At 45.8% G+C, this 25,129-nt stretch overlaps 2 protein-coding genes across 3 annotated transcripts in view; one reads left to right on the forward strand and one right to left on the reverse strand.

Moving 5' to 3' along the window:
• Nucleotides 1–2,951, forward strand: LOC148332817 (fibrinogen-like protein 1). The gene is made up of 7 exons (XM_088301984.1): nt 1–162; nt 570–738; nt 1,178–1,337; nt 1,406–1,503; nt 1,574–1,662; nt 2,341–2,522; nt 2,607–2,951. The coding sequence occupies exons 1-7, from the start codon at nt 40–42 to the stop codon at nt 2,830–2,832; spliced, it is 1,047 nt and encodes a 348-aa protein (XP_088158110.1). The 5' UTR covers nt 1–39; the 3' UTR covers nt 2,833–2,951.
• Nucleotides 2,942–25,129, reverse strand: part of LOC148332818 (uncharacterized) — a 27,417-nt gene continuing 5,229 nt past the window's right edge. For both annotated transcript variants that reach the window (XM_088301981.1, XM_088301980.1), the window contains exons 2-18: nt 22,452–23,727; nt 21,941–22,369; nt 20,578–20,791; nt 18,408–18,599; nt 17,307–17,522; nt 16,673–16,837; nt 11,518–11,630; nt 11,120–11,437; nt 8,557–8,623; nt 6,858–6,981; nt 6,677–6,767; nt 6,303–6,408; nt 6,113–6,186; nt 5,515–5,607; nt 4,513–4,629; nt 4,320–4,417; nt 2,942–4,044 (exon numbers count right to left, since the gene is read on the reverse strand). In XM_088301981.1, coding sequence (XP_088158107.1) covers nt 3,831–4,044; nt 4,320–4,417; nt 4,513–4,629; nt 5,515–5,607; nt 6,113–6,186; nt 6,303–6,408; nt 6,677–6,767; nt 6,858–6,981; nt 8,557–8,623; nt 11,120–11,437; nt 11,518–11,630; nt 16,673–16,837; nt 17,307–17,522; nt 18,408–18,599; nt 20,578–20,791; nt 21,941–22,369; nt 22,452–23,558 — 3,738 coding nt within the window. In that variant the 5' untranslated portion in view covers nt 23,559–23,727 and the 3' untranslated portion in view covers nt 2,942–3,830. The remainder of the gene's footprint in view (nt 4,045–4,319; nt 4,418–4,512; nt 4,630–5,514; nt 5,608–6,112; nt 6,187–6,302; nt 6,409–6,676; nt 6,768–6,857; nt 6,982–8,556; nt 8,624–11,119; nt 11,438–11,517; nt 11,631–16,672; nt 16,838–17,306; nt 17,523–18,407; nt 18,600–20,577; nt 20,792–21,940; nt 22,370–22,451; nt 23,728–25,129) is intronic.

A 25,129-nucleotide genomic window follows, 5' to 3' on the forward strand; every position in this document is an offset into this window, starting at 1 on the left:
AGGTGGCGCACCTGCAAAGGGACAGCGCGGTACTGAGTTATGCCGCTCAACTTCAGAGAGAACAGGACAGAGAACGAGACAGTAAGTTGGGAGAAGACTGAAATGACGACAATGCTGATTCAATCTTTGCATTTCCTTTTTCACGTGGCTTTCTCAGTGGCGGTAAGAAATTCAATTAATTCTTAAAACATTGTTGCACGCGTGCATTATTGTCGTCGTCAGGGAGGGGCGCCACAGCAAGTCGCTTGCATGATTGATTTGAAAGGGAATAATACCCTACAATGCACCTCGCACGATCCAGTGAGATCTGATCGAATTGTTTTTTGGGGGGAAAAAATGTCACGTCTTTAATTAGCCACGTGACAATCATTCCTGTAAAAGCTCAATTAAAAGCTGGCAGTGATGGGCTGTCTATGGCTTCACCAGAGAAACAGCATCCCTAATATTTCAAATGGATTTATTTAATAACTATGTGGAGAATGGCAATGTTATTTGTGAGCGTCTATTTAGTCGTGGCGTCGTTGAGCTGAACTCAAGTGAGTGCTTGCACGGCCCGTTCCCTTGTCCAGGTACCTGTGCCATGCGAACAGATGGTGGTCCGCCTTCATGCAGAGATTGAGGAGCTGACAAATGTGATCAATGAGCAGCACAAATACATCCAGGTGCTCCACAGCCACCAAGCTCAGCAGCTGGAGCACATCCCCAACTCGCATCTGGGCGCCCAAAATCTCTACAGGGGTACGCATTACTTTCTGCCTGCCGGCGCCCCAAAATACTAAATAACTGGACGACAAATGTCTTATGAACGTAAAACGGTAGGCCGATAGTATGGTGCGTTTGGCATGTTTGGTCCTCAACAATATAATCTGAACTAAATGTGTCACCTGTTTTCTGAAGCTGAGCCATGACTGGTCATGAACTGAGCCCTGAGCAACTGTCATCCCCTTTTCACATTTGACAAAACGGCCGCCCTTTGCGCTGGCTTGATTTTGCTGCTTAATTTATATTCCAAAAATGCAATATTAATCCGAATGCCGCGTTTCGACGAGTGAGGCCGCATGCAACATATTCTTGTCAAGAAATGTTTTGCCGTCGACTTCCCCTTCAATTCAAAATGTGGTCAGGGAATAGTACGTTTTGGATTATGCTGTATTTAAACGACTTCATGTGTGTGTAGACTGCTCCGAGGTGTTTGCGGATGGAAACGTGGCCAGTGGCCTGTACGTGATTCGTCCCGATGGCTTACCCACAGCGCTCAGCGTCTACTGTGACATGAACAACGGAGGAGGGTGGACGGTTTTCCAGAGGAGGAGGGACGGCAAAGAGAATTTTGACAGGTGTGTGTGAATAAAAGTCAAATTGAACATTGAATTAAGAACAAGTAAATGTTTTTTTTTGTGTGCAGAGCGTGGGTGGAGTACAAACACGGTTTTGGGGACTTACATTCTCCAGATGGAGAATTCTGGCTGGGCAACGATGCGCTCCATCATCTCACCTCACAAGGTGTGTGTGCGCTTGTTCAAGGGTGATTTGTCACACTTCCAAGATAATTACAAAACAACAACTCTTCTAGGAGAGTACGACCTGCGCATTGCTATGGAAGACTTTGACGATAAAGAAAGCTTTGCGGAGTACAAGAACTTTAAAGTGGACGGTGAAACGGTAAGTTCCCATGGTCCGTTTCTAAGCACCTTATCTTTAACCTCGCCGTTGCGTCCTTTTCTCACAACAGTGCAGCTTTTATTTAGACTAAAATTTGCTGTTTGGTAGCACAAGCAAAGGTTTATGCTTTTGGACTTGATGTCCTTGGGAATTTTTCAACAACTTCCCTTTTGGTTCATCTCCAAGGTGGTTTCGAGTTCCGGGACTTGTGTCACAAAAGTTCCCGTTATACAGTGAAACCCCGCTACTTCGCGGTTCACCTTTTCAGTTTTCGCGGGTGGTCTCGGTCCCCATTAACCGCGATAACCGGGGGTTTACGGTATTTCGACTACTCTTTTTCCCGTTCAAAGAAATCCGACGGGAGTTTCAAACGTTCGCGGGCTCACGTCAATGCGCTCCTGGAAGGATTCTTCTAGGAGGCTCTGCATTTGTCTCAACCAAGGAACTGTCAGATGCTCCGGGAAAGAATTGAACGAAACTGACCAGAATGTGAAAAAGTAGCTTGTCTTTTTCGTGACAGCAGTCCCAGAACTTTTCTGATACTCCACCTCTTCTGCCACTTTTGAATCGGCTCCGACGCTGGTTTTGCTTCTCATGTACCTAATTTGACCATTTTCACAATGGTTGGATGTGCGGTTCTCGTTCTTATTTGACATTTTCATGACTTCTCTGTCACAGGACTTGTACCGGTTGCATTTGGGGGAGTACAACGGGAACGCAGGGGATGCGCTGGCGCACCTGCAAACCACCAAGCAGCCAGGCCGAAGTCGGGCCGGGGTCAAATTCAGCACCTACGACAAGCAGCCTGATGGAGACGCCGAGTGCGTCAGACACAGCAAGTCAGGCTGGTGGTTCAGCAGGTCAAAACCATCTTTTCTTGTTTCCATGAATGCACCGCGTGAAAAAAAAAAAAGCAACAACATTTTGTGACTTATTGTGGCCAGGTGCGATTCAGGGAACCTCAACGGCCATTACTACAAAGGACCGTACCAAGCGATGAGCGATGACGGGGTGGTGTGGTACACGTGGCACGGCTGGTGGTACTCCATCAAATCGGTGGTCATGATGGTCCGAGCCGCCGACCTTGAACTTCCACGGGCCAACCAAGCGGGACAACTCCACCCGAAGAAAGCGGCAGGTGACATCTCTGATCACCCACTTGGCCAGTAGGCCGAAAGGCAGGCCAACTTTTGCAGTTTTCTTACAGACTGCACTTCTGTTGCTTCATTTTTCATCTCACAACCTCATTGAAGTCGAGATGGCAACAATAAAACATGACTACAATCGGATGTCATTCTCTTATTTGTCCTGTTTTCCAAAATAAAACATCATAGAAGCGTACTGAGGCATTATGGGCGGGTACAATTGAAGTTTTGGAGGATTAAGAGGAAAAAAAAAAGTCAAATTTAAAGGCCAGTGTCTTCAAATAATTTTCACTTTGTGGGAAAGTCAAATGTGACAATTGATTACTAAATCCGTCTACAAGGTCGCAATCGGTGTTATTGACCAGACATTTTAGGGAACAGCATTTTGTTTGAAGGAATAGGAGGTGGGCACTCATCTGGCCAGCACACAAATGGTGCAACATCCAAGGAGGATTACATTCCACAAAGTAGAGGAAGGTTGGAAGGAGGTCATCCAAGTTCAAATGAACGTCTTTCGTTCTGTTCAACAAAAGCGAAGGCCAACCCCTTCCTCCGGCGGTCTGAAGGAGACCCGTGATTGAGCTTCGCTCTTTGGAGACAAAAGTGTCCTTTTTGAAAGGAGAATAAAAGCTAAACAATCCTCGTCGAGTCACAAACACAAAAATGTGACAGACCAAACACAAGCCGAGTAGACATCCCAACGCGCGCTCTCGGCTTCCTCCTCGTCGTGTACATAACGGAAAAACAACGACAGCCATAACACGACCGCTGCTATATACAGACCCTGAGTCATGCCTGCGATTGTCTCGAGAAAAAAAAGAGGCCATTTGTTGACATTTGGTGGTCAGAAGCGAAACAAGCCCCACGCTCACATGGAAGTGCATCTGTGCCTCCGCGACGTCGCCGCAAAGAGTTTTTACGGCGCAAAATGTACAAGTTTATGAGATGGGTTCCATTTTTTTGGGGGGGGGGGGGGGGCTCTCCCCTCCCTGCGTCTTGGCGGTGCTTGGGATGAGCACGCCGTTATCTCGGAGATAAGGGCGCGGCGGCAGGGAAGGACGCAGAGTTCCGTGGCGAGCTGAAGGGCGACGTGGGCGACAGGCGGCGTGGACTCCCCAGCAGGTCGCCGTTGTGCAGTTTCCACAGCAGCTCCTCGTTCTCCATGGACAGACGCTTGTTCACCTTGGACTCTTTCTGAAGTGTCTGCTGGAGTTTGGCCTGCTCGCTGGACAGCTGCCTGCAATCAGTCACAAAACATTGTCAATTGATTAGCATTTTTTTTTTTCTTGAAAATTGACGCTTGCGAATGTTGGCCTTTTTAGAAACAATTTTGTAGCGTGTCCAGTTTTCGAATACAGTGAATGTTCTCATATTTACAGCGGAGACTCATCTGGAGGCTCGGTGGTGCTCAGGAACTGAAAAATGACTTGAGGAGCTTCACTTTTTTTGCAGCACACTTGCTGTGAATCTCCGGCAGCCCAAGTATCGACACGCGCACACGTGTATACGTACTTTGAGAGAGCGGCATGTTTGTCCATCCTGGCTTTGTAGTCCTCGTTCTCCTGTTGAACTTTGGTCAGACATTCCTCCAGTTTCACATTTGTCTCCACCTGGGACACACGCATACACATTTCAACTAACTTAACTATTTTTTTTCTTTTCTTATTTAGGAATGGTGATGAGCCTAAAAATAAATGCTACACACCAGCTTTTCCAATTCCATGAGCTTCTTTTCCTTTTGGTGCAGCTGGTTATTCTTGATTTCCAGCACCACCTTCAAACTTTCAAGCTCCTGCTCCAGGTAAATTGTGTGGGAGTCCTTCTGCAAGCAAACACACACACACACACACACACACTACTGTATATCATTAAAGACAACACATACCTTTGCCCTAATGGAACCAACTATTAGATATACCCCTCTAATCTCTTAAATGTATTGGCTTGCGGGCAAGCGCAATTCCTTTATACACCAGTAGAGGGCAGCGGTGTTCATATCTGCTTCATTTGTGCTGGTTGTTATTCACTAAGGGGCATTTCTTCCGCCCCTTTCTAGCACACTTTCAAGGTGCGGTGATTGTCCCGTCCAGACATCTGACACACCCACCCGCAAAACCGGTGAACACTCGCACAACGCACAGGTGTGAGCACTTAAATTCTGAGGATGCCTGCAAGTGCCGGATTGTGGAGTTACGACTTCCATAGAGCTCCATTTGGAACAGATTTCACACTTTAAATATGAAATTTAATTGCCTATGGGTCCGTAATTTATTTTCTGATGGTGCCTAGTGACGTTCTCGGCTCATCTAACAGGCGACGTTGAAGCAACATGTGCATTTATATTCTGTCGTTAATAAATACAATTTAAGTCATCTAATCAGAGGACTGTGCTCATCACTGAATGTATTAAAACAAATAATTCGAAACTGCAGTTATTGTGAGCTGTACTTTCAGTCATACTCGAAGCCACCTGCCACAAGGCACGGAAACAGTTTATTGGATCCCAACGTGCAATATGCCGTTTCACCTTTAGGAGGCGCTAAACCTTATTAGAGTCTTGAGTCCGCCGGATGAAAGCTTCTTATAAGTCTCTGGGGGAATTTGCACAGCCACAGCGCGGAGCTTTTCTGACTTAGGCACCCGGGAGAATAGTGAAATAGTGAAAATGATTAGCAGAAGAGTCATGTGACGCCATGAAAGTCATTACCAGATTCTTGTCTGTGAGTATCCGCCGCTCTTCCTCTGCTTTCAACTTTTCATTCAGGGCCGCATTCTCTGCTGACAGCTCAGATATTTTGTCCTGTTAGGAGGAAGAAACGTCAAAAACGAGAATTGAAATCAATTCCGTCAAACTACAATAGTTTCTGTTCACAGGTGTGAGGTACTTGAAAAACTTTATTGAAGGGGAGGTCAACCCCCACACATTCTTTACAAAAAAAATGTTCTATGCCCCTTCACCAGTCCAAACATGCCATTGTGGTTAATGTTGTGTTTGAGGAAAAGTCGGCCCGTTTTTAGCCACCTAAGGGGCGGCCATTTTGTCATTTTCTGTCGACTGAAAATGACAACATAGTTGCTCAGGTGTGATGTTATTTTCCTGCTAAACTCCTTTTCTACAAACACAATCATAATCAGAATCCCGTGTTTTTAACATATTTTTGCTGCAAAATCTTTGGGGTTGACGTTCCTTTTATAAAGTGGTTTTTCAACATCATTGCTTTGACAAACATCATTTCGGTTGCAGAAGTTGCTTAAAACCAAAAAAAACGGAATTAAAAAAAAAACACAAGTTAAATTAATCTTACAGAAAGAGTAGTTTCTGTTTCCTTGAGTGTTTTGTCCAGGTTCTCCAGATCGATTTCTTGAATTCTCTTCATCTCTGAAATGATCCATTTGAGAAGTACAAATTCGCATGAGATGTAAATTTACAGGACTGGAAATATGAAGCTCAGTTAAACGAGTTGTTTGTTTTGCGTCATGCGTGGATGCACACACCTTGGAGCGAGCTCTCATGCTGCTCTCTGAGAGACTCAATGATGTGCCGCTGACTTACTTCCTGGTTCTTCCTCTCAGTTTCCTGTCTGGTCCTCATCTCCTCCACCTGCACAAACCAGTTGGCTGATGATCAAAAATGTGTCATGAACGCTTATTTTTTTGTTTTGACATTATGGCCGTGCATATTCATCTTCGATCCGATCATCGGATTCATTAAAACAATCCGATTATATTTATCATAAATGTTATGTTTTTTTTTTTTGTTTTTTTTTCTCGGCTGGTCGTGAACGATTTAAGACACGACTGTCAAAAAACTCAGCTTGAGGATTTGGGTGAGATGTTGCCAGCAGCCGATCGCTGTTTGTTTCTCAGACCTGTTGTTCCATTAACACGCGACATTTGTCAGCCTCCTCCTGGTACGTTTGATGGACTTTGTCCCACTCTGTTTGGTAAAAACTCCTCAATCTGGACAGAAACAAACAAACAAGACGGAATACGAATGAGTTTGGACCAAGAACGGCGCTTGTCCGTTTTCTGTGCGCTCAAGTGCTGTACCTGTCCTCCAGTTGCACCAGGTCCTCCTTGTGCTGCTCATTAAGCCTTTTCAAGGCTTCCTCCAAATTGTGGCCTGCTTCCTCCTTCCCCTTGCGCAAACGGTCACAGCACCGAGACGATGCCACTGCGCAGACGAAAAGATGTTCAAGTTCAATTTGGAACACAAACACAATTGTGACAAATTAACAGATTGCCGTGCAAATTTGAATCAGGGACGGCGTCATGTGTCAATAAATGTATTTTTGGACTCAAAAATTCCTTTCCCCCCCGAGCACATCAAGTTTTTGATACATTCTCATATTTTTTTTTTTTAAATTCAACCTCCAAAAGGTTCTTCAATACGCATTTTACCATGCGTTATCATTTATCGCTATGACGGTTCGTAAAAAAAAAAAAAAAATCCACCTGTTGCCGGACTTGAACGATGCCGACTCAGCACAACAAAATCATTTGGAAAAGTTTACTCTCACCTCTGATTGAAAAAAAAAAAAATGGAATAAAGCGTTGAGTGTTCCTGACGAATATTTAGTGCACACGGCAGATTGGATGCGTCGCACAGCACAAGACAGCTGTTGCTACGCATCAAGAGAGCGAAACATGTCAAGCACATACAGTAGCCGTGATCAAAATGCTGGCAGCTCGTCCGAACAATATGTTGCAACAACTGGCGCAGTTGCTGCAACCGTTTGAATGGAACTCACGTTCGCGTGTGTGCATGCAGCTGCCGCATTGGCGATGGAAACAAAAAGTCAAGAACAGCTGAGGAAATCTTACACGCCAGCTCGTGCTTCACCGCACGCGTATTGTGCTCTTCAATTTCGAATCGCAACTCTCGGTTTGCGTCTCCAAATACGAACGCGTCTTCTTTGACACTCATTCAGGCCGATTGAGCCCAGACGAGGCTCAGCAAAACAAACAAAGAGAGCCAATGGCTTTCAAGTTTGACAGTTGAGCATGTGACCTTTCACTGAATGTCGCGGGAAAACCATTAAACTGCCGAACGGGACACAGGAACAGGAACAACCTGTCAAGACTCACGGCAGGAGGATAAAAGTTTCACTGACAGCTTAGTCTGTGTGTGTGTGTGTGTGTGTGTGTGCACGGGGTGTGAGCAGCGGCCGACACACTGCAAACATTCTTCAGCTCCGTGTGTAAAGACACGAGTCAAAGGTGAAAGGCGCAGTAAAAAAGATTTTCGTGGCGGTGGAATGAAAGTGGAAAGAGTGCAAAGTGTTCTTGCTTGAGAACAGGAAAAAAAAAAAAGCTTTTCAATGTTTACTGGAAGTTTTGGTAGGGTTGGTGAATACTGTCAAGTATTGGTGTTAAACTCTGGCCCACGGGCCAAATTTGGCCCGCATTGTAATTATATTTGGCCCACGAGGCTAAAAATGACTACTTACACCATCTTAAATTCAAAATGATAAAAGTCATTTTAAAAACTAAACATTGCCTTGCATTCATAAAACCACTTATAATAACAATTTTCAACAAAAAAAAAAAGCATTCATCCATTTTGGGGAATATGTGGCTGAGGTTGTCGATCTTAATAAAACAATTGTGAACACAACGTATGCAAGAAGATGACAGACGGTTCAGAGGCAGAGCAGTTGCCCGATAGCGCTCTTTTCTTTTTTCACGGCTATGGGAGCAATTGCACCTGAAATAACGAGGAAATATTGATTGCTGAGTGCTTACTTACCCAGCTCATCTTGCAGCGTTGCCAATTCTCGTGACAAGTCCGACTTCAGCTTGAACGTCTCTTCACGCTACATAGAAGAAAAAAAAAACCATCGCACATGAGAAAGTGTCCGAACCAAAAAAACAAAAAAAATGCCTTTGATTTGTTCTCACAGCTCAACTTTCAGCATTCATCTGTGCAACGTTCACCTGCCACATCATCACAAACAATCTAATGAGAGGCAATAGAAGAAGGAGAGTCTGGAAAAGAAATTGTGCTTTCACAACATGTTGGTATGCTTTCTGATGGTAATTGCAATCTTGCTGCTAAATATGGAGGCCACACCCCCACAGCAGGATGCGACGCCACGCTACGACGCAGCAAGCGCACACACAACGGCGCACGCAACTTTCAACAAATACCTCTTTGGCGAGCAAAAGCTGAATTTTGGAATCGTTTTGGAAATGTTAAAGCTGACCTATATGCCGGCCGAGGTCAAACGAATGTCGTCTTTGACGTCTATATCCGTCAATGGCAACGAAGGAGTACCCTAATACACCGTTCAGTCGCACGCGTGGCTGCCTACACCAAAGCAAACAATACACGACAACTTTATCGAGCGAGCGCATTTGACAACAGCTGGAGCCGTCACAAAGCGCTTTTCAGACGCTTTCATCAAAACGAGCATTCACACAAAGCACATGGAACACATCAGATGAGCACATTCTTCCACATCGTTCACTGACACACAAGCACAAAATAACAGCGTAGCAGCAGTAGAAATTCTGAATGGGAAAAGTGGATTCTTGCGCACACACACGCAGCCATGAAGTCCATCTGTTGCTCGAGGGGTCAGTTAAGTGAAAAATCAGACAATGAGCAAGGAAATAAAGTCACAAATGAAGTCAAACTCCCCCACCGCCGCCGCCGCCGCCGCCCACTTCAAGCCAAGTGATCGAAATGTGCTCGTAAAAGCGCAAGTCATAAACCAAAATGATAAGCACAGTTCAAGCTTCACAAACGCGTCGCTTCAGCACTCCATTACGTAAACACCTTTAGGATTAAAAAGCAAACAGTCATGTTTGCTTTTTTTTTTAGTCCTATTTGAAAAGCAGCATTCCCCTCAGAAGACAAAAGTGGGAACGCTCAAATACGGTCCCGCAAGTTGTCACATTCCTTCTTAATCCTGGCTCGGACGTTTTTTGACTTTCGACCAAAAGAATCCAAGCTGCTGCCGTGGAAAAACATTTCAAAGACAGCACACACCTTACGTTTCTTCTTGCGAACACGCGGAGCCTTGTGATGGGCTTTGCTGGCCGTGGAGCCCATGATGGTTTCATTAAAGATGCACACAATCACACAAAAAAAAACAAACAAACAAACATACGCACACACACGACCACTTGTCTTCAATTCAATTCATTCGTCACTCCCTCATCCTCTCGGCGGCGTGTGACCAACGACATGACGAGCCTCACCGTCGTCTCCGTCTTGTGGGCGGCACACCAGACATTTCAACTCCTCCCACATACTACCTGCTCCCCAGAGAGTTCCTTGTCCTCCTCCCTCCATCCGTAGCCTGGGATATTGCACCATGCAGGAATTCAAGTTATTTTCACACCCACTTCTCTCTCTCGGGGCACTCAAGTATTCTCAACTCCCTGTCTCTGCTATCATAGGATAAGAATTTTATATATAAATATATATACAGCAATGAGGTTGAACTTCAATGAAACACCCTTTACAGTGGAAAATATTTGGAAAAGAAGACAGACAAGCAGGCCAATAAAAAGAAGGCTTTAAATCCTATTGAGGATGTGAGGCGAACAACACCCTGACAACATCAAAAACCCTTAAAAAAAAAAAAAGAACGCTCCAAAGCCTCGTGACACCACCCCCCACCCGAATAAAAAACCCTGAGGGGAAGGTGTTGGCATTTCGTCTTGCGTGGATCTTCACTATTCACTCGTCACCCTTCGAGTGCAGGAGGCCGATTAGATAATCCCGGAATTCATGGACACATTATCTCACGCGAGCAAATCAAAGAGGGATGGCGCGGCGGCAGCTGCATTCCTCATTCCTCCGCTGTGCTAACAGTAACACCCTCCAGCCTCACTTCTACTTTCCACTATCAATAAGCCAGTCGGGAGCAAACACGCAAAAACATCTGAACAGGCATTTTATTGCCGGTGTGGGAATTTTCGACCGATAACGAGCTACTTACGGCGAACACCTGTTCTGTCCTAACTTACTTTACGCTATTTCATCCAATTGTTCCGCTCACTTAACTGACCGCTTGAAATGATTTGAAATTCAATAGATTTGTCTTTTTAACTCATTTACTGCCATTGACGGCTACAGACGTCAAAGATCCATTTCCCCCCCCCCACTGGGCTGGTTAAGGATGAAAGTGGGAAGTGTCCAACGTACGACCCATGAGGGGTTCCCATCCAACTTTTTACCTCATCTACGAATGACCTGGCACATTTTAAAAAACAAAAGTGACCGTTTTCTCAAGCCTGGCATACTCACAAACAAAAATAAAGCATGAGAAATGTAAAAAAAGAAAAAAAGAAATAGATACCTCATTGAAGAGATGTTGAATGACCGTTGCAAGAGCCTCCACTTTTTTATTAGCTTGGATGAGCAGTTTCCAAAGCTGGCTGGCCTGATTTTTCTTCTCCGTGAGCTCTTTGCTCTGGTTCCGTTTCGCTGCGACCGCAGCGGGCTTGGGTGCACTTTGCGAACGCGATCCACGTTTGGGACTCGACCGGGAACCGGCTCTCGCTTTGAACGCGGGTGCGGAGGCTCCCGCGGTTCCTAAGCCAGCGTTGGTGGAAACGGTGACAGGCGCTGGAGAACCTGCCGTCACTGGCGCGCTGGCGTTCACCGCACCAGATGCCTTGAAAAAAAAAAAAAAAAAAAAAAGTCACAAAAACAGACAGCATCACATTCACAGATAACAATCAGAGGAGTGCATACGAGTGCTCGTGATGGATTCGGCTGCTTGTTTCCTGCCGCCAGTGCGGAAACTGGCGAGCTGCTGCGATTGGTCGTGGATCTTGCGAGGACATCCCTGGGCTTGTTTTTGTCAACTGCAAAAGAACGACATCCTCTTATTTTATGGTTGACGGGCACAACATTCAACATGGTGTCAACCCTCGTCCACACGCACGCACACGCGCACGCACGCGTACACCCTGAACACTCAGACAGACCATTCCAAAATATTGCCGGCAACACCGCAGGGTAACAAAATGAAAGTGTTTCTCAATGAAAAAATAAAAAAAGCAATCCCTCAACAGAATTGCAAAATTGAAGACAAAAGGAGGAAATGAAATCCAAACAAGCGACAAACACGCACACAAAATTGTCTCATTCAATCCGCTGTCAACAGAGAATACGCCCTTCTGATGCATCATGGGATTGTGTGCTATTGATGACAAGAATGTGTGTGCGTGTGTGTGCGCGCGATGTGCATTAAGGAGTGCATTAGAGAGACAAAAGCGATTAGAAAGCAACTTTAATGCTCATTTTATCTCCCGGTAGTCCATCTCTGTACTCGGCATGAACGTGAAGAGCCCCACATGTGCCGTTCGAAGCAACAAAACAAGGAAATCGCCCCTTTTCATTCACAGCTAGCCCGGTTTCGAACAACTGAAGTGAGGAACGCAAAAAGCTTGCGTGCGTTGCTTCATATTAACAGGAGAAGTGAGTTCAAACAGGTTTTACAATATGGACACCAGCGAGGAAGAATGTCAATTGTGATGTCAAGTCAGTCTGGTGGTGTCCTTTGAGTCATTTGTAGACGAAACAAGTGACACTTTAAAAAAACAAAATCGTTTGACGTACACCCCCCCCAAAAAAAACAGCTCAGAAAAAGACGACTTGAGGAGAGCGTGCTGTATCGACCATCTGAAATGTGGGAAGAGGTTTATGTATAAATGTGCACAAATACAATCGTAGACTTTGGACCATCTTGGATTATGCATTTAAAGCGGCAACACAATTAGTTGAATTTCAACCAATTCTGCCAAACATTCAAATGGGACTCAAAATAGATGTGTCTTACTGCTTCTTCATTTCTTTTGTACTGCCACCTGCTGGCGAAACAAGAAAGTGCCACTGATCTGAACGCTGTCATTTCAACACAAGACCGTCATTGCAGCTGGAAGGCGGAGGGGAATTTAAAAAAAAATCGGAACGATCGCAAAACATTGGGGATTCTGCGTCAACGGAAGCCGACGAGAACAGCCGAGCTTTTATTTGGGACTGTAAAATAAAAATTTATCTTGAAAGTTTTCCATTTAAACAGGGGGAGACCATAAATGCATTCTGCGTGCGGGTCAAATCTCAGTCTACCATGCCCTCGATCACTACCAGCGCAGTGAAAACAAAAAATGGATCTTTGACGTCTTTAGCCGTCAATGGGAGTGAATGACAAACACAGTAATCGGTTTATGACAATAATTCCTTGGAAGTTTCTCTATTAAAAGTGGGATGAAGATCAACGTGAGTAACGGAGCAAGAGGTCTCCTGACGAGCAATGATCGTAGCTTACGTTGTCCATGCATTCAACATTCATTTCCTCCGTGTTACCGAGGAAACAAGCGCTGCCTGGATGTCCGCAATCCGGCCGGTCCAAAATTCGGTGATTGCTTATGTGAATCAAACCACAACAAAAAGACTTCACCTTGACCTGTTTTTTTTTTTTGAGTGATGTCAAGCACAATTTGAACTGGATTTTCAATCAGAAGGGATAAACATCGATGGCCTTGATCTTCATCGCCAACCGGTGGCCAAAATATTCAAAAAGCTCTGTTGAGCTTTAGCAGCTACATCCTCTCATGTCCTCATCTGCAACGGCATTAGAGAAAACCCGACGTCGGATTAAAGCTTCACTGAAGCGCAGTGCAGTGCCTGTGTGTGTGTGTGTGTGTGTGTGTGTGTGTGTGTGTGCGTGCACGTGCACTGACTAAAGCCTCTAACCTACATTTTTATCTGCCGGCAAGCAGCAGTGTGGAAGTGGGTTTGTGGAGCTCAGAGAGAGAAAATGGTCGCAGCCAAACACGTGCGGCTGGGCTCAGATGGCTCGAGAGGAAGATTCATGATGATGATGATGATGATGACGTCGCTGAGCACTCAACGATTAGGGAAGGAAATATCGAGTGAGACTAAGCTTTTTTTTTTTTTTTAATTTCTTAGGAAATGGCACGAAAACAAAATACAGGGATGAATATCTCTTAATACTGAGGCCAATGCGATGCACATCTTGACACACCGCCGAAGATGTGAAACGTTTGTCTGAAGCTCAAGCGACATCACCAAACCAAACATCTGGAAATTGAATAAGGCGATAATTGCGTGTGAGGCCGCGCATCAACAGAGGTCGCGGCCCTTCCACCATGTGACAAGTTAGTCAAAGGCCGATGGAGGTCGTAGGCGAGTTCGTCGCGGCTGCGCGAACGTCACGTGGCCGCTGCCCCTCCGGGCGTGGGCAGCGCAGCTAAAAGGAGAGCGTCGCCATCACTATTCATCACGCCACAGCTGAAGCGCTCGTGCGGAAAGCTTCGAAACGCGCTCACACACAAGTGTAAAGAAAAGCCACGGCCCTTTTTGGCCACCGCGGCTACGCCGAATAATAGAAAGCCCCCAAAGCAACAATGGCCGCCAACGTGAAAGCTGAACAGTGCGAGACGCGAGGCAAGTGGCTGTTTTGAAGCCACGTTTGAATTCAAGCTGAGCAGAAAACAACACAGAACAGAAAGAATCACAAGAGATAAAAAGTAGGACAAACGGGAGAGATGGACACGAATGAGTCGACGTAGGAAAAAAAAAAATCACAATTTTGGACGAAAAGGGTTTGAACTTTTGTCACATCAACAACACGGTGGCTGATGGGATGATGAAGGCGACACGGAGGACGGGGTCATCACCAGACCTGTGTGGAAGACCACCGTGTTCTTCTTGTATCCTGACAGCAGTTGAAGATTTTGGAAAAGTCCTTTGGCCGTCAGCTTCACGTGGAAGTCCGACAGCGAAAGTCTCGGGGACCACAACATCTTCTGTGCTCGCCCTCCGCAAGTGAAAATCCTCTTCAGTTCAAAGAAAGCTTCGGGAAAATGGGGGAGGGAGGGGGGGATCTGCAGCCGGTCAAATGTTTCAGCAAAAAGTGTCTGTTTGATTTCATGGGCAGTTGCCGTCGCGTTCCCTGAATACATTTGTATAAATGCAAAAATAAATAAAAAAAGGTCCCATTTCTGACCTGAATTGTTGCAAAACAAAACTGGAGCTCAGATATTAAAAAGTAACTTTACTTCTGTACCCCCCCAAAAAAAAAAATCAGGAAAAAAGAGAATAATGCGAAAATAAAAAGTGGAAATCCATTGAGCTGTTCTTCACGGAATCCATTTAGAAGCCACAAAGGCCTCATTGAAAAATAAATAAATTAAAAAAAAAAAACACTCGTCAGAAAGATAATCGCTGCGCTGATTGAAGAAGAGAAAATGGCGCCAAACGAGCTGGAGATTTCACAGCTGTCAAGATGCTCCACAAAAGATGGAGAGCGAGAGCAAACAAGGAAGGGGAAAGGATGTCATGACGTGCTGCGAGGGAGGGAGAAAGAGGAGCAGAGGGAAAAAAAAATCTTCAAGGCTGCAGCTGATTTGCGACACACGAACACCCACAACTCGCTCAGAAAAAAAAAAATGCGACGGACGGATGCAATCATCCACAGGCCAGAAAAAATATTCGGCTGCAGTTCTGAAGGTGCGATAAGCCGGAAACAAACAACAGAGACGGAGGCGAACGCTACATGGGAAGGAGGGGGAGGGGAGGGGAGGGGCTGGAATTTCAACGACACCCCCCCCCCCCCCCCGCCCTCCCGCTCTCGCTTTGATCCTCTGAGACCTTTTCTTCGCTGTTTGCTTCCACTTCTACATTTAAAAAAAAAAATAATAGATCATAGAAGCGCAACGCATATATATATCATTTATTGTAATCATGCAAGATCGGAGTCAAGAACGGTTTTTGGAAAAGAAACGGAGAAAAAGGACGGCTTAAAAGGAACCCTGACTGGAATAACGTTTGCTCTGTATGATTTGTTATTAATACGTAAGAAGATCATTTGCAGTTTACTACATTTTGTACAAACCTTGGCGTCATGATTGAAAATTCTTTTAAACTGGATGAGCAAACCGGCGCAGTTGGTAAAAGCACGATTTGAAATGAAATTCGGATTTAAAGACGGCAGCAGAAAAAAAAGAGATGGTGTCAGACATCAAAAAGCACTACCCAAGTCATCTTGGAAATCACAGCCCTCTGCATGTCGGAATCAATAAAGTGTGCATTCAAATTGGACCAAAAAAGCTCAAGAAAGAAACACGACTGCCCGAAAAGCCCACACTGTAAACCGCTGTCGCCAGAGCTCTGCAAGATGCGACAATCAGACGCATGTGCGGGCCTTCTGAAGTTCTGTGCGAGTGCACGGCATCACAAGGCCGAGAGCTTCACAGTGACTTGAGGCTCCCCACAGGCCGCACAGAAACTTCCACAAAGGGAGGGGGTGGGGGGGGCTGGGGTGGGCACGCTGGTTCAAACCAGATCCACCACATAGACGGACGGACGTTGCCAGCGGTGGTCCACGCTTTGCTAACACACACTCTTCAAGACATTTATTTCAACTCAGCATCCTTTAGGGCAGCTTTACCTTTTGCAATGATCAAAGCAGTCATTCAGCAGCACAAAGTTGTTATTTTTTTTTAAACGACAACATCAAACATGTCAAGACTTTAACCACAAACACATAAAGTAACATGCAGAGATGAAATCCAAGTGAAATATGACCACAAATCTGGTCTGCTCGAAACTGTGGCTGCATGAGTGTGTACGGCAACAGTTCAATAATTACAGACGGACTGCAGAGGTAATAATTACTTTTGTACAAACTTACACTGACATGGAACATTCAGCGTTGTGGCTCCATTTTAATGATGATCTTCTTTAAACTGATACAAAAAGCACAACGTGCATCATCTCAACCCCAGGGGGGTGTGTGTGTGCGCGTGTATATATATATATATAAAATATATATATATACACATTAGCCCGGACAGCAAACCGAAAATGTTGTTCTTACCTGTTCCGTTGAGTCCACTGAGCCGTGCCGAGGCGCTTCTTTGCAATGGAGAGGAGGACGCCTGCTTTGTCAGAACCTGATTGCCAGTGGAAGATGTTTTGGTGGTTTGATTCGCCGTTGCCGTCTTGACGACGTTGTGGTTGCTGACTGTCGGGATCTTCAGACCTACAGAAGACGTCAAATGTCATTGCAGGCTTTGTTCAAATTGCGGAACTTCAGGACGGTGGATTAAAAAAAAAAACAAGTTCAAGATGAGCTCTGAGATTTGACATTAAAAACAATCTTTCTTCCTTCCTGGTCTTTTCTGTTCTGCAGGTTTGCTACAAAATAAAACTGCAACACATTTTTGGACTTTGACACTTGATGCAATCGTTTTTTTTTTTGCTCATGCCCAATAATAAAAAAAAAAAAACATGAATTGAGATTTGAGTAAGACAGTCACAACCTGTATCAACAATTATTTTGTCAATTTTTGTTACAGTTAGGTTTAGAATGAAAATGATGAAACGTTTGATTGAACCTTTTTTCGTTTTTTTAATTATCCAATGACGATATTGTGTCAATTTTAATACCATGAGATGTTCACGTTACATCTTTAGTCAACGCTGTTCAGAATAGAGATAAATAATCCCACCTGTAGCTGTTGTTCGTGATTGGGGTGACAGAACTTTGCTTCGGATTGCAGGAGACTTTGGAACAGCAGCAGCACAAGTGTTGTTAAGACAGGTCGCAGCGTCACAGGAAGTCGTGGGAGCCAAGTTTTTTTTTCCACTTTGACTTCCTACGGCAGGATTGCTTCTGATGGCCCTCTCTTCCGACCTGGTACCGATAAATGAAGATTTTGGAGAAGCTGAAAAAGACAGAGATTGCTAAAATGCTTTTCTGCTTCTTGTTAAAGAAAAGGGGAATTTTTTTCTTGTAGAAGGCATAAAGAAATAGAATAATAAGAAATGAACCATTTGGAAGCAGCAATTTCCAGGAAAGTTTTTCATCTTTAACAATTGTTTGGCACGAGTCATTTGAGGAAACTTTATGACAACCAGGTGAAGCATTGCCGCACCGCCCCCTGCTGGCCAGTCACTGAATGTGAAGAGTTATTTAAAAAAATTCAAGCAGTAATACATTTACAGTTTTATAACTATTCACCATTTTGTGCCATTAATAATTCATCAAAAATGACACTAAAACTCTTACAGAGTGAAAATTTGTTTCCCAGCAAAGGGGGGGGGGGCATTTTGTCATTCTTGTCGAATGCAATTACAATACAATTCAATCCAACTTTATTTATATCGCTGAGCCCTGAGCAATGGTGATGTCGTTTTTGGGTCAACGAAATTGACAAAATGGTTGCCCCCTTGGATGTACAAAATTGGGCGCATTTGACGGCTTAACTCATATTCCTCAAACGCAATCTTAATCAGAATGCCGCGTTTCAACCAGAGGGGCTGCACAGAACATATTCTTGTCAAGACAATTCTTGGGTTGGCTTCATTCACCCCAAATATAAAAAGGCGGCACGTTTGGTTGAGCCAACTCTTGTGTGACTTGAAAAGTTCCGAACATGATTCACTTGTTCAAAAAACCTTGGAAATCTTAGCGTCAAAATGTGTCTGTGTTCTCTCTATCCAGACCAGATGTGCCCCTTGACCTCAACAGAGGAAGACAGTTTGTTGATGTCAGCGCACAAAAAACACACACACACACACTATGGAAGTGTTGAACTCCACGAGCTCACCTTTACTTGTAAGGCCGTTATTCTCATTGCATCCCAGCGCTGAAGGTGATCCTTTTACAGGAAGCTTGGACGCAGCATTTAAAACGGGTCGCCCACACACCGCAGCGGCTGACTGGAGACGAGCGGTAGATTTTGAGCCGGTGGCTGCGGGTGAAGCCGCTCGTTCGGGTGTGCTGCTACGTTTGGGGACACCTGCAAGCGCCGATTGTCGATTAGAAAGTTACAATGTTGACTCACTGAACAGATTGGAAAAACACGCTTTCTCTTCAACTCCCAATTCCAACATTTAGTCAGTCCATTTTGCATTGAACAAAATTGCATGTTTACCACTCATAAAAATAGACACGTGGAATCTCTCTCAGACCTTCTCATAAGATGGATTGCTGTCCGGCAAAGGAAACAAAACAAAAACAAAAGGGAATCCGTTGACATGCCTTCACCTCAGTTACGTTGCGTCACGCGAACAAGAGAGCCTCTGTTAACAAAGGCCGAGCAGCAGGAAAACTTTTACCGAGTGACTGAAGCCAGCAGGAAACATCTGGCTTCATTCGCCTTTGATTCTAACGACGCGCGAGACCAGAAAAAGCAGCTGGATTGCGTTAGCGAAGAAATCAGTGTTCAGTAAGAGCTGCACAATACAAGTCGGGAGTACACACACGTGCCCGATGTTCGACAGGTTCTTGGAGAGAAACACAAGCTTACTCATCATTGATGGCTCGAGAAAGCAAAGGACCTCTCGCAATTTGCGATGTGATTCAATGCACGCAAAAACGTTGTTGTGCCGTCACGTCACGCCGCGTGTTGCAACGTACCGTTTGTCGTGATTTTTGATTGCAAAAGTGTGCAACGGTGTCCCGGCATTTGAAAGATAACATTTGGGAAAGTCTTGAAAGACAAAGGCTCCCTGTTTTGCAACAATTACATTCTGCCGAGTTTCATATTTAATCATTAAGTTTTATGTCGGTCCATCAAAATCTGGCGTAAGAGGCTTGGGGACCGAAGAAGAAAAACCGTGTCTGTTTCCTTTCAATCCTACGCTCGCAGGACCTCTCCCGCAGTGTGCGTGACTCGAGGTGAAAAAGCAAACAGGCAGCACCATCGGATTGGTTGCTGCAAGGAACCGATCCGATGGTGCTGTGGGCGAGACAATCTGCTTCTGCTGGCAGGGCCACCAGCACACCAGAGAGAGAGAGATTGAGATGTGCGTGCTCCAGCGAGCCAAAATAAACCGGCGTTTAATTTATCGGGCTTGAAAGTTAAAAAAAGGCAAAATGCCAAATATCGGCCCCAATAATCGTTCCCACCCGATAATCGGTCTGTCACTAGCGCACACGCACAAAAGAATCTATTGATAGAAATCTTAGTCGGTGGCACTGGTTTCCTCCTGCGGTTCAGCAAAGGCCAAGACAGACCAGCCATTGTCCGTCGGAATGTGACTTTTCGGACAAATAAGTTTCATTTTACAGACGCGAAGCTTAAGCATTTTGCAGAATGTAAATAACGGCCCGGAGTAAGTTGGCATGCTGAACGACGGCCACGACGCACACACCAGAGCCGAATTACAGGCGACACGACGCAACGCGACGCGACGCGACGCGGGCACGTGGAGCTCAAGTTGAGAGTTGCAGCATCTCATCTCACGTCGCCTCACTTACAAACAGAAGGAGTGAAACATTCACTCAGGAGAGAAAAAGAGCACGGGTGAGGTCGTTGCGGCAGAGAAACAAAATTTGTTTTTACAAGCCTTTTGACGCACGCCGCAGAGATGCCAACTCGTTATTGTGCAAATCACGCCAGCTCCATCTCCGTTTCTACTTGCGCATGAAACGTTGCAGCTTTCGCAGGACTGGAAGAGGACCGGTCGCATTTTCCGAGCAACTCAAAGTACTCAGCCTTTGTTTACGTGTTACGTGTTGCGTGTCCGCTTGCGTCACGTGTGCAAAAAGTGTAGCCGCCACCCACGCAGCAAGCAGCAGGCGGCAAAACAAAGTCTGTCGGTGTGTCCGAGGTATTTCAACTGTCAGCTCCACCGTGTCGGTGACTGGAATTTTTCTTCCATTATACGCATACACGCATGCACACACGTACAAGAAGCGCGCACGCACCAACACAGCCAAGCTGCGGTTCTGATTTGGGCTTTCAGACGGAAAACGGCTCAACTTTGACTCACCGTGGCTCTGACTTTGAATGTGTCTCACTCGCACCGGAGATCCATCGCAGGCGCTCGGACCCACTTCTTTCAACGTCGGTCCATTAGTCTGGCTTTGTCGGGGCCTGGGACCCTCTGGAGCCGGAGGTCCAGTCCCTGAAGGTGGAACTTGTCCCTTCTCCGCTCTCGGGCTTCTCCCTGGCTGCCGAACAGCGGGCCCCAATTTGGAGACTTTCTGCAGGAAGAGTTTATGCTTAGCGACGGAGTTCCAGCCGAGGGGCCCGAGCTCGGAGCTGTGCACTGAGACCATCGTGTTAGCCATTCCTTGCTCACAGTCCCGAATGAGGGCTGAGAGGAGAGAGAGAAGGCAGGCGGCGAAGGAGCAGAGGGGAGGAGTGAGGGAAGTATGTGTGAGTAAAGGAGGAGAGAAAAAAAAGAGAGGAGGAAAGTGGAAGCAGGGAATAAACGCACAAAAAAAAAAAAAAACTTTGCTCAATTGCCTTCCAAAATGTTCATATTCATTGACGTGAAGAAATTGGCCATGTTCATAATTTCTCCAAATGATTCATCTCTCTCCTTGTTTACGTTTTCAAATGATCGCTTATACAACATTGCTAGGAAATCACAATGCCCCATTTTTGGAACGCGACACGTGCGGTCTTTGGTGGCAACCCGGCGAGTGAGCTGCTCTTGGCCAAATCATTAAAGTTAATGATAAAGTAGGTTCTGCGTCCAGCACATATTTGTGTCACGCATGTACACGTATAGGTCGGCGCTTGCATAAATGACAGCCGACGTGTTGTGAACACTCCAAGCCCGAGGCTCCATGAGCGACTTTGTTGGGGCAGGTTTTGAAAGGCATTCGCCAAAGGCGGCACATGTGAAAGTGGTGGCAAACACGTGCGGTTTTCGAGGTACCTCTCCGGGTCGTGAACTGTACGATTCTGGAAAAACTAATCATGATGGATATTTTGATTGTGGAAATTGCAAACGGGCTTTCACTTGCATTGCACTTTTCCACTCAAAACGCTTCAAGGTCGTTTCCTCATTCCACAACTGACGACGGCAACTCGGGGGATCTTGCTCAAGAGCACTTCGGCATGGTCACAAGGGCCCGGGAGGGTGGGAGTCAACCCCGCTGCGGTGAGCTATATTATTAATGCGTGGCTTTTCTCAGGGTACTCAAGAATTGTAAGTCTGTTCAAATGAATTGATGGCCAAAAAAGGAGTTCCAGCTGACGGCAAAACTGAAAGATATTTGGCAGCGCGACCATCGACGTACTCCATAACCTCTGCAGCCGGCTTTCTTTTTCCTGGCTTTCATTTGATGAAAAAAACAAAAAAATCTGAAGTGGATGAGCTGATTTGAAAAAGAGGGGCTTACCCAGGTGTGATTTTTGGGCTTGTCCGAATTGGCCAAATTGAGTCGAGCTTCATCAATGCGCTCCCGACGGTTCTCCGCGTATTCTTCAGCGGGTTTTGAACTCCGATGCTGAGACTGGATTTCTACAAGGCAATTATCGGATCCCTCCTCGACTCGTTGCTCCTCAGTGGCCTCCTCGTGGACGGCACCGGCGGAGGGTGAACGCGTTCCACTCAAGGCCACGCGTGATCTTTTGAACTTTTTGGAATCGTCGGCTGCTGTCTTGTGCTTAGTTCTGATGTCCGCGTTCTGTCCTCCTCGGATGGGTTTCAGAACCAGCGCCACTTTGGCAGCACCAGCAGATGGTCTTGGCCTTTTAGCGCCATAAAAAGCCTTCACTTCCTCCTGGGTCAGCGTAGCCTTCCTTTCCATTTCGCAATCAAATTGATTCTACAACAAGAAAAAAGAAGAGGAAATGTTAAGAACAAGAAAGCAAATTGGACATTTGATGTGTGAATCCAAACCAGCGTACTCGGCCTGTTATTTTTGGTGGCGAGTGGGTCGGTCGCGATCCAACTTTAGCCTCGATGTTTTTCAACTCAGACAGCCTATTCTTGCCACGATTTGACATTTTGCAAGCCCCGGCCGAGGGGACGACGGCAACGTCCGATCGGAGTTGGAGTCCGCTTGTGCCCTCGGTGACTTTTGGGACCGCCGCATATTGTTCTGTGCACTTGAGTAAACGCGCAATGTCTTTGACGTCTTGGACGAGACTGACTGCAGATTTGTGGGCGGCGTCACGAATGTCCTCGGATGTTTTGCCAAGTGAAGACAGCGGACACATCATTTGGACTTCTTCCGAGACGACCTCTGATTTCTGCGGACTCATCGTTTCATTCCCATCCAGCTGGTGCTCGGGCACAAGTCCAGAGTAGATTTTGCAGAGCACGCTTGGATGAGGCGGTCTTGCGTCGTCCGTGGCGGTTCTCCCGATACCAAAGTCTGAGCCGATTGAAAAATACAAAGCTTCATCTTCAGCATCATCATCATCCTCATCGTCGCCGCCGTCATCATCATCCGCCAGAATCTCCGTGGCTTCCGAGTCTGGAGTCGACGAGCCGCGTCTCGCTCTATTCCAGCCGTCACCGTTCTCGCCGTGGTCAACCGTGTCGGAGATCAGAGCGAGGGACAGCTCAAGGTCGTCGTTGTCATTCGTGCTTTCTTGGCGCTCGCCGGCACAGGCGTCAAGGTAAACCGAGATCGAGTTGTCGTTTGATTCGGACATCTCGTTCGTCGTTTGCGGTTTTGCAAATGCATCGTCGTCATTTTTCTCAAGCATAATTTTGGCCTCTTGCGCCCAGTCGGAAAGGGCCTCCTCGACAATTTCTTTGGTTTCGGTCAGAAAAGTCGTCGTGAGGCTGACTTGGAGCATGTCAATGTCTTGCGGACTGCTGATGCTGCTGCGACTGCAGAAGGATTCCGGAGAGGATTCCCCCAAACGGAAGGACGGCGAGGAAGACGATGAGGAAGTTGCAAATGCGTTTCCGTCGCGGTCTCCTCCACTGCCGAGCGAGAGAGTCATGGTGGTGTCGCTCATCTCCTCATTGGCCACAATCTCAGCGGGCTTGCAAACACTCATCTTGAAGTCACGTGACACTTGCCAGACAAACACAACAAAAACACAAGTTGGACGTCTTTAGACGCTACACGGATGTTTGATCAAAAGTCCAATCCATTTTCTGGAGTCAGGAGGTTTGGAGCGGCGCTTCAGTCCCCAAAATGGCTTCATTGTCGCCGCACCAAAACATCTGAAAAGGAGCAGAAGAAAGGAAAATTGTCAAATGTGAGCAATGCGGCAGACTTTGACAAAAGAATTTTTTTCAGGGATACTTGAAAATAAAAACCCGTTTGCTACAAAACCAAAGAGAAATGACTCGGCCTGTGCTGTCTTCTGCTGGTTCAAGTTAAGTGCTGCAGGCTTCTGAACAAAATAACTTGATGGAAAAATTGCAGTTTGGTTGGCCAAACATTTTGTCGAAGCGATTTCATGTCACGTCTGTCTGAGTCTCTCAATACGTACCAAGTCCGGGTTAGACGGACCACTTTGGACTCTTAGAGCATCACTAATGTTTCAAATTCTCACCCAATAAGTGTCCCTCTTTCGAACAAATATACTACAAATGGACTGTTCTGCGTGTGTGCGTGTGTGCGTATATGGGTCAGGGGCAAAGCGAAGGGAGGATCAGCTATATAAAGATGATCAGATTAAGGACAGCGTGCCATCTTCGTTATCTAACAATGACAGTCGGGCCTTTTTGGTGACACAATGTAACTCCAGGTCGTGAGAAAAAAAAAAACAATATACAATTGGCAATTGATTGCACTGAACTCGGTGCTGTCTTCATTGATTATTGGTCAATGGATAGCAATAAATATAAGGAGGGATTGGATGAACAAAGCCAACAAGCCGAACACTTTGCTAAATATGCGCAAAGAAGACTCGAGGTGTTTTGATTCACAATCCTTTCTCCTAATCAATTCAGGACTGTTCTATGATAAAGCATATCCCATCGTGCCGTTTACACGATCACATGAATAATCCGATAACTTCATCCGATAATGTGCATGTCAACAGGCTCACTGCAGAGTGAGTTGCCAGAAGTTTTAAGTTGCCTTCAGTGATCCTCGCTTGAGGAAAAATAATTGAGTGGCAATGAGTAGCTATAAATGACATATAACTGTTAGGAATGTTAAACTGTTTCTGCACAGATACGTTTTTTTTGTTATTATTATTTTAGTTCAACCCTGAGATCCGTGATTGTTGTTTCTTTTGCTAATTTATTCTGAACCAGATTTCTCACAAGATCCTTCAGACTCTGCAACACGCATGCTCTGCCTTAGTTTCACTCGCGAAAGAAGCTTAAACCAATGAGCTTGTCAACTCACTTGACATGTCAAGCCGCTTGAAATGAAGCGGCCCAAAGAGCACAAAGGCACATTAGGGTCATGAAAACGGGACTGCAGCAACCTTCGGGCAATCGCTCGGATGTTGTCATCCAACTGTGCAAAAAGGTGCTCGGGGCCAATCGTGACGACTCGGCAGCCCCTAATTGCATTCCAGACAGAGCTTAAGCAGTGCGGCAAATACTTCCAACTTTCTTTTTCCCCAAAGTTTGAGCGATGATACAACAATGAAATGATCGCGTGAAC

The sequence above is a fragment of the Idiotropiscis lumnitzeri genome, chromosome 8 (genome assembly GCF_059441095.1).
Source record: "Idiotropiscis lumnitzeri isolate Australia: NSW breed Sydney's pygmy pipehorse chromosome 8, RoL_Ilum_1.0, whole genome shotgun sequence".
Classification (NCBI taxonomy): Eukaryota; Metazoa; Chordata; class Actinopteri; order Syngnathiformes; family Syngnathidae; genus Idiotropiscis; species Idiotropiscis lumnitzeri.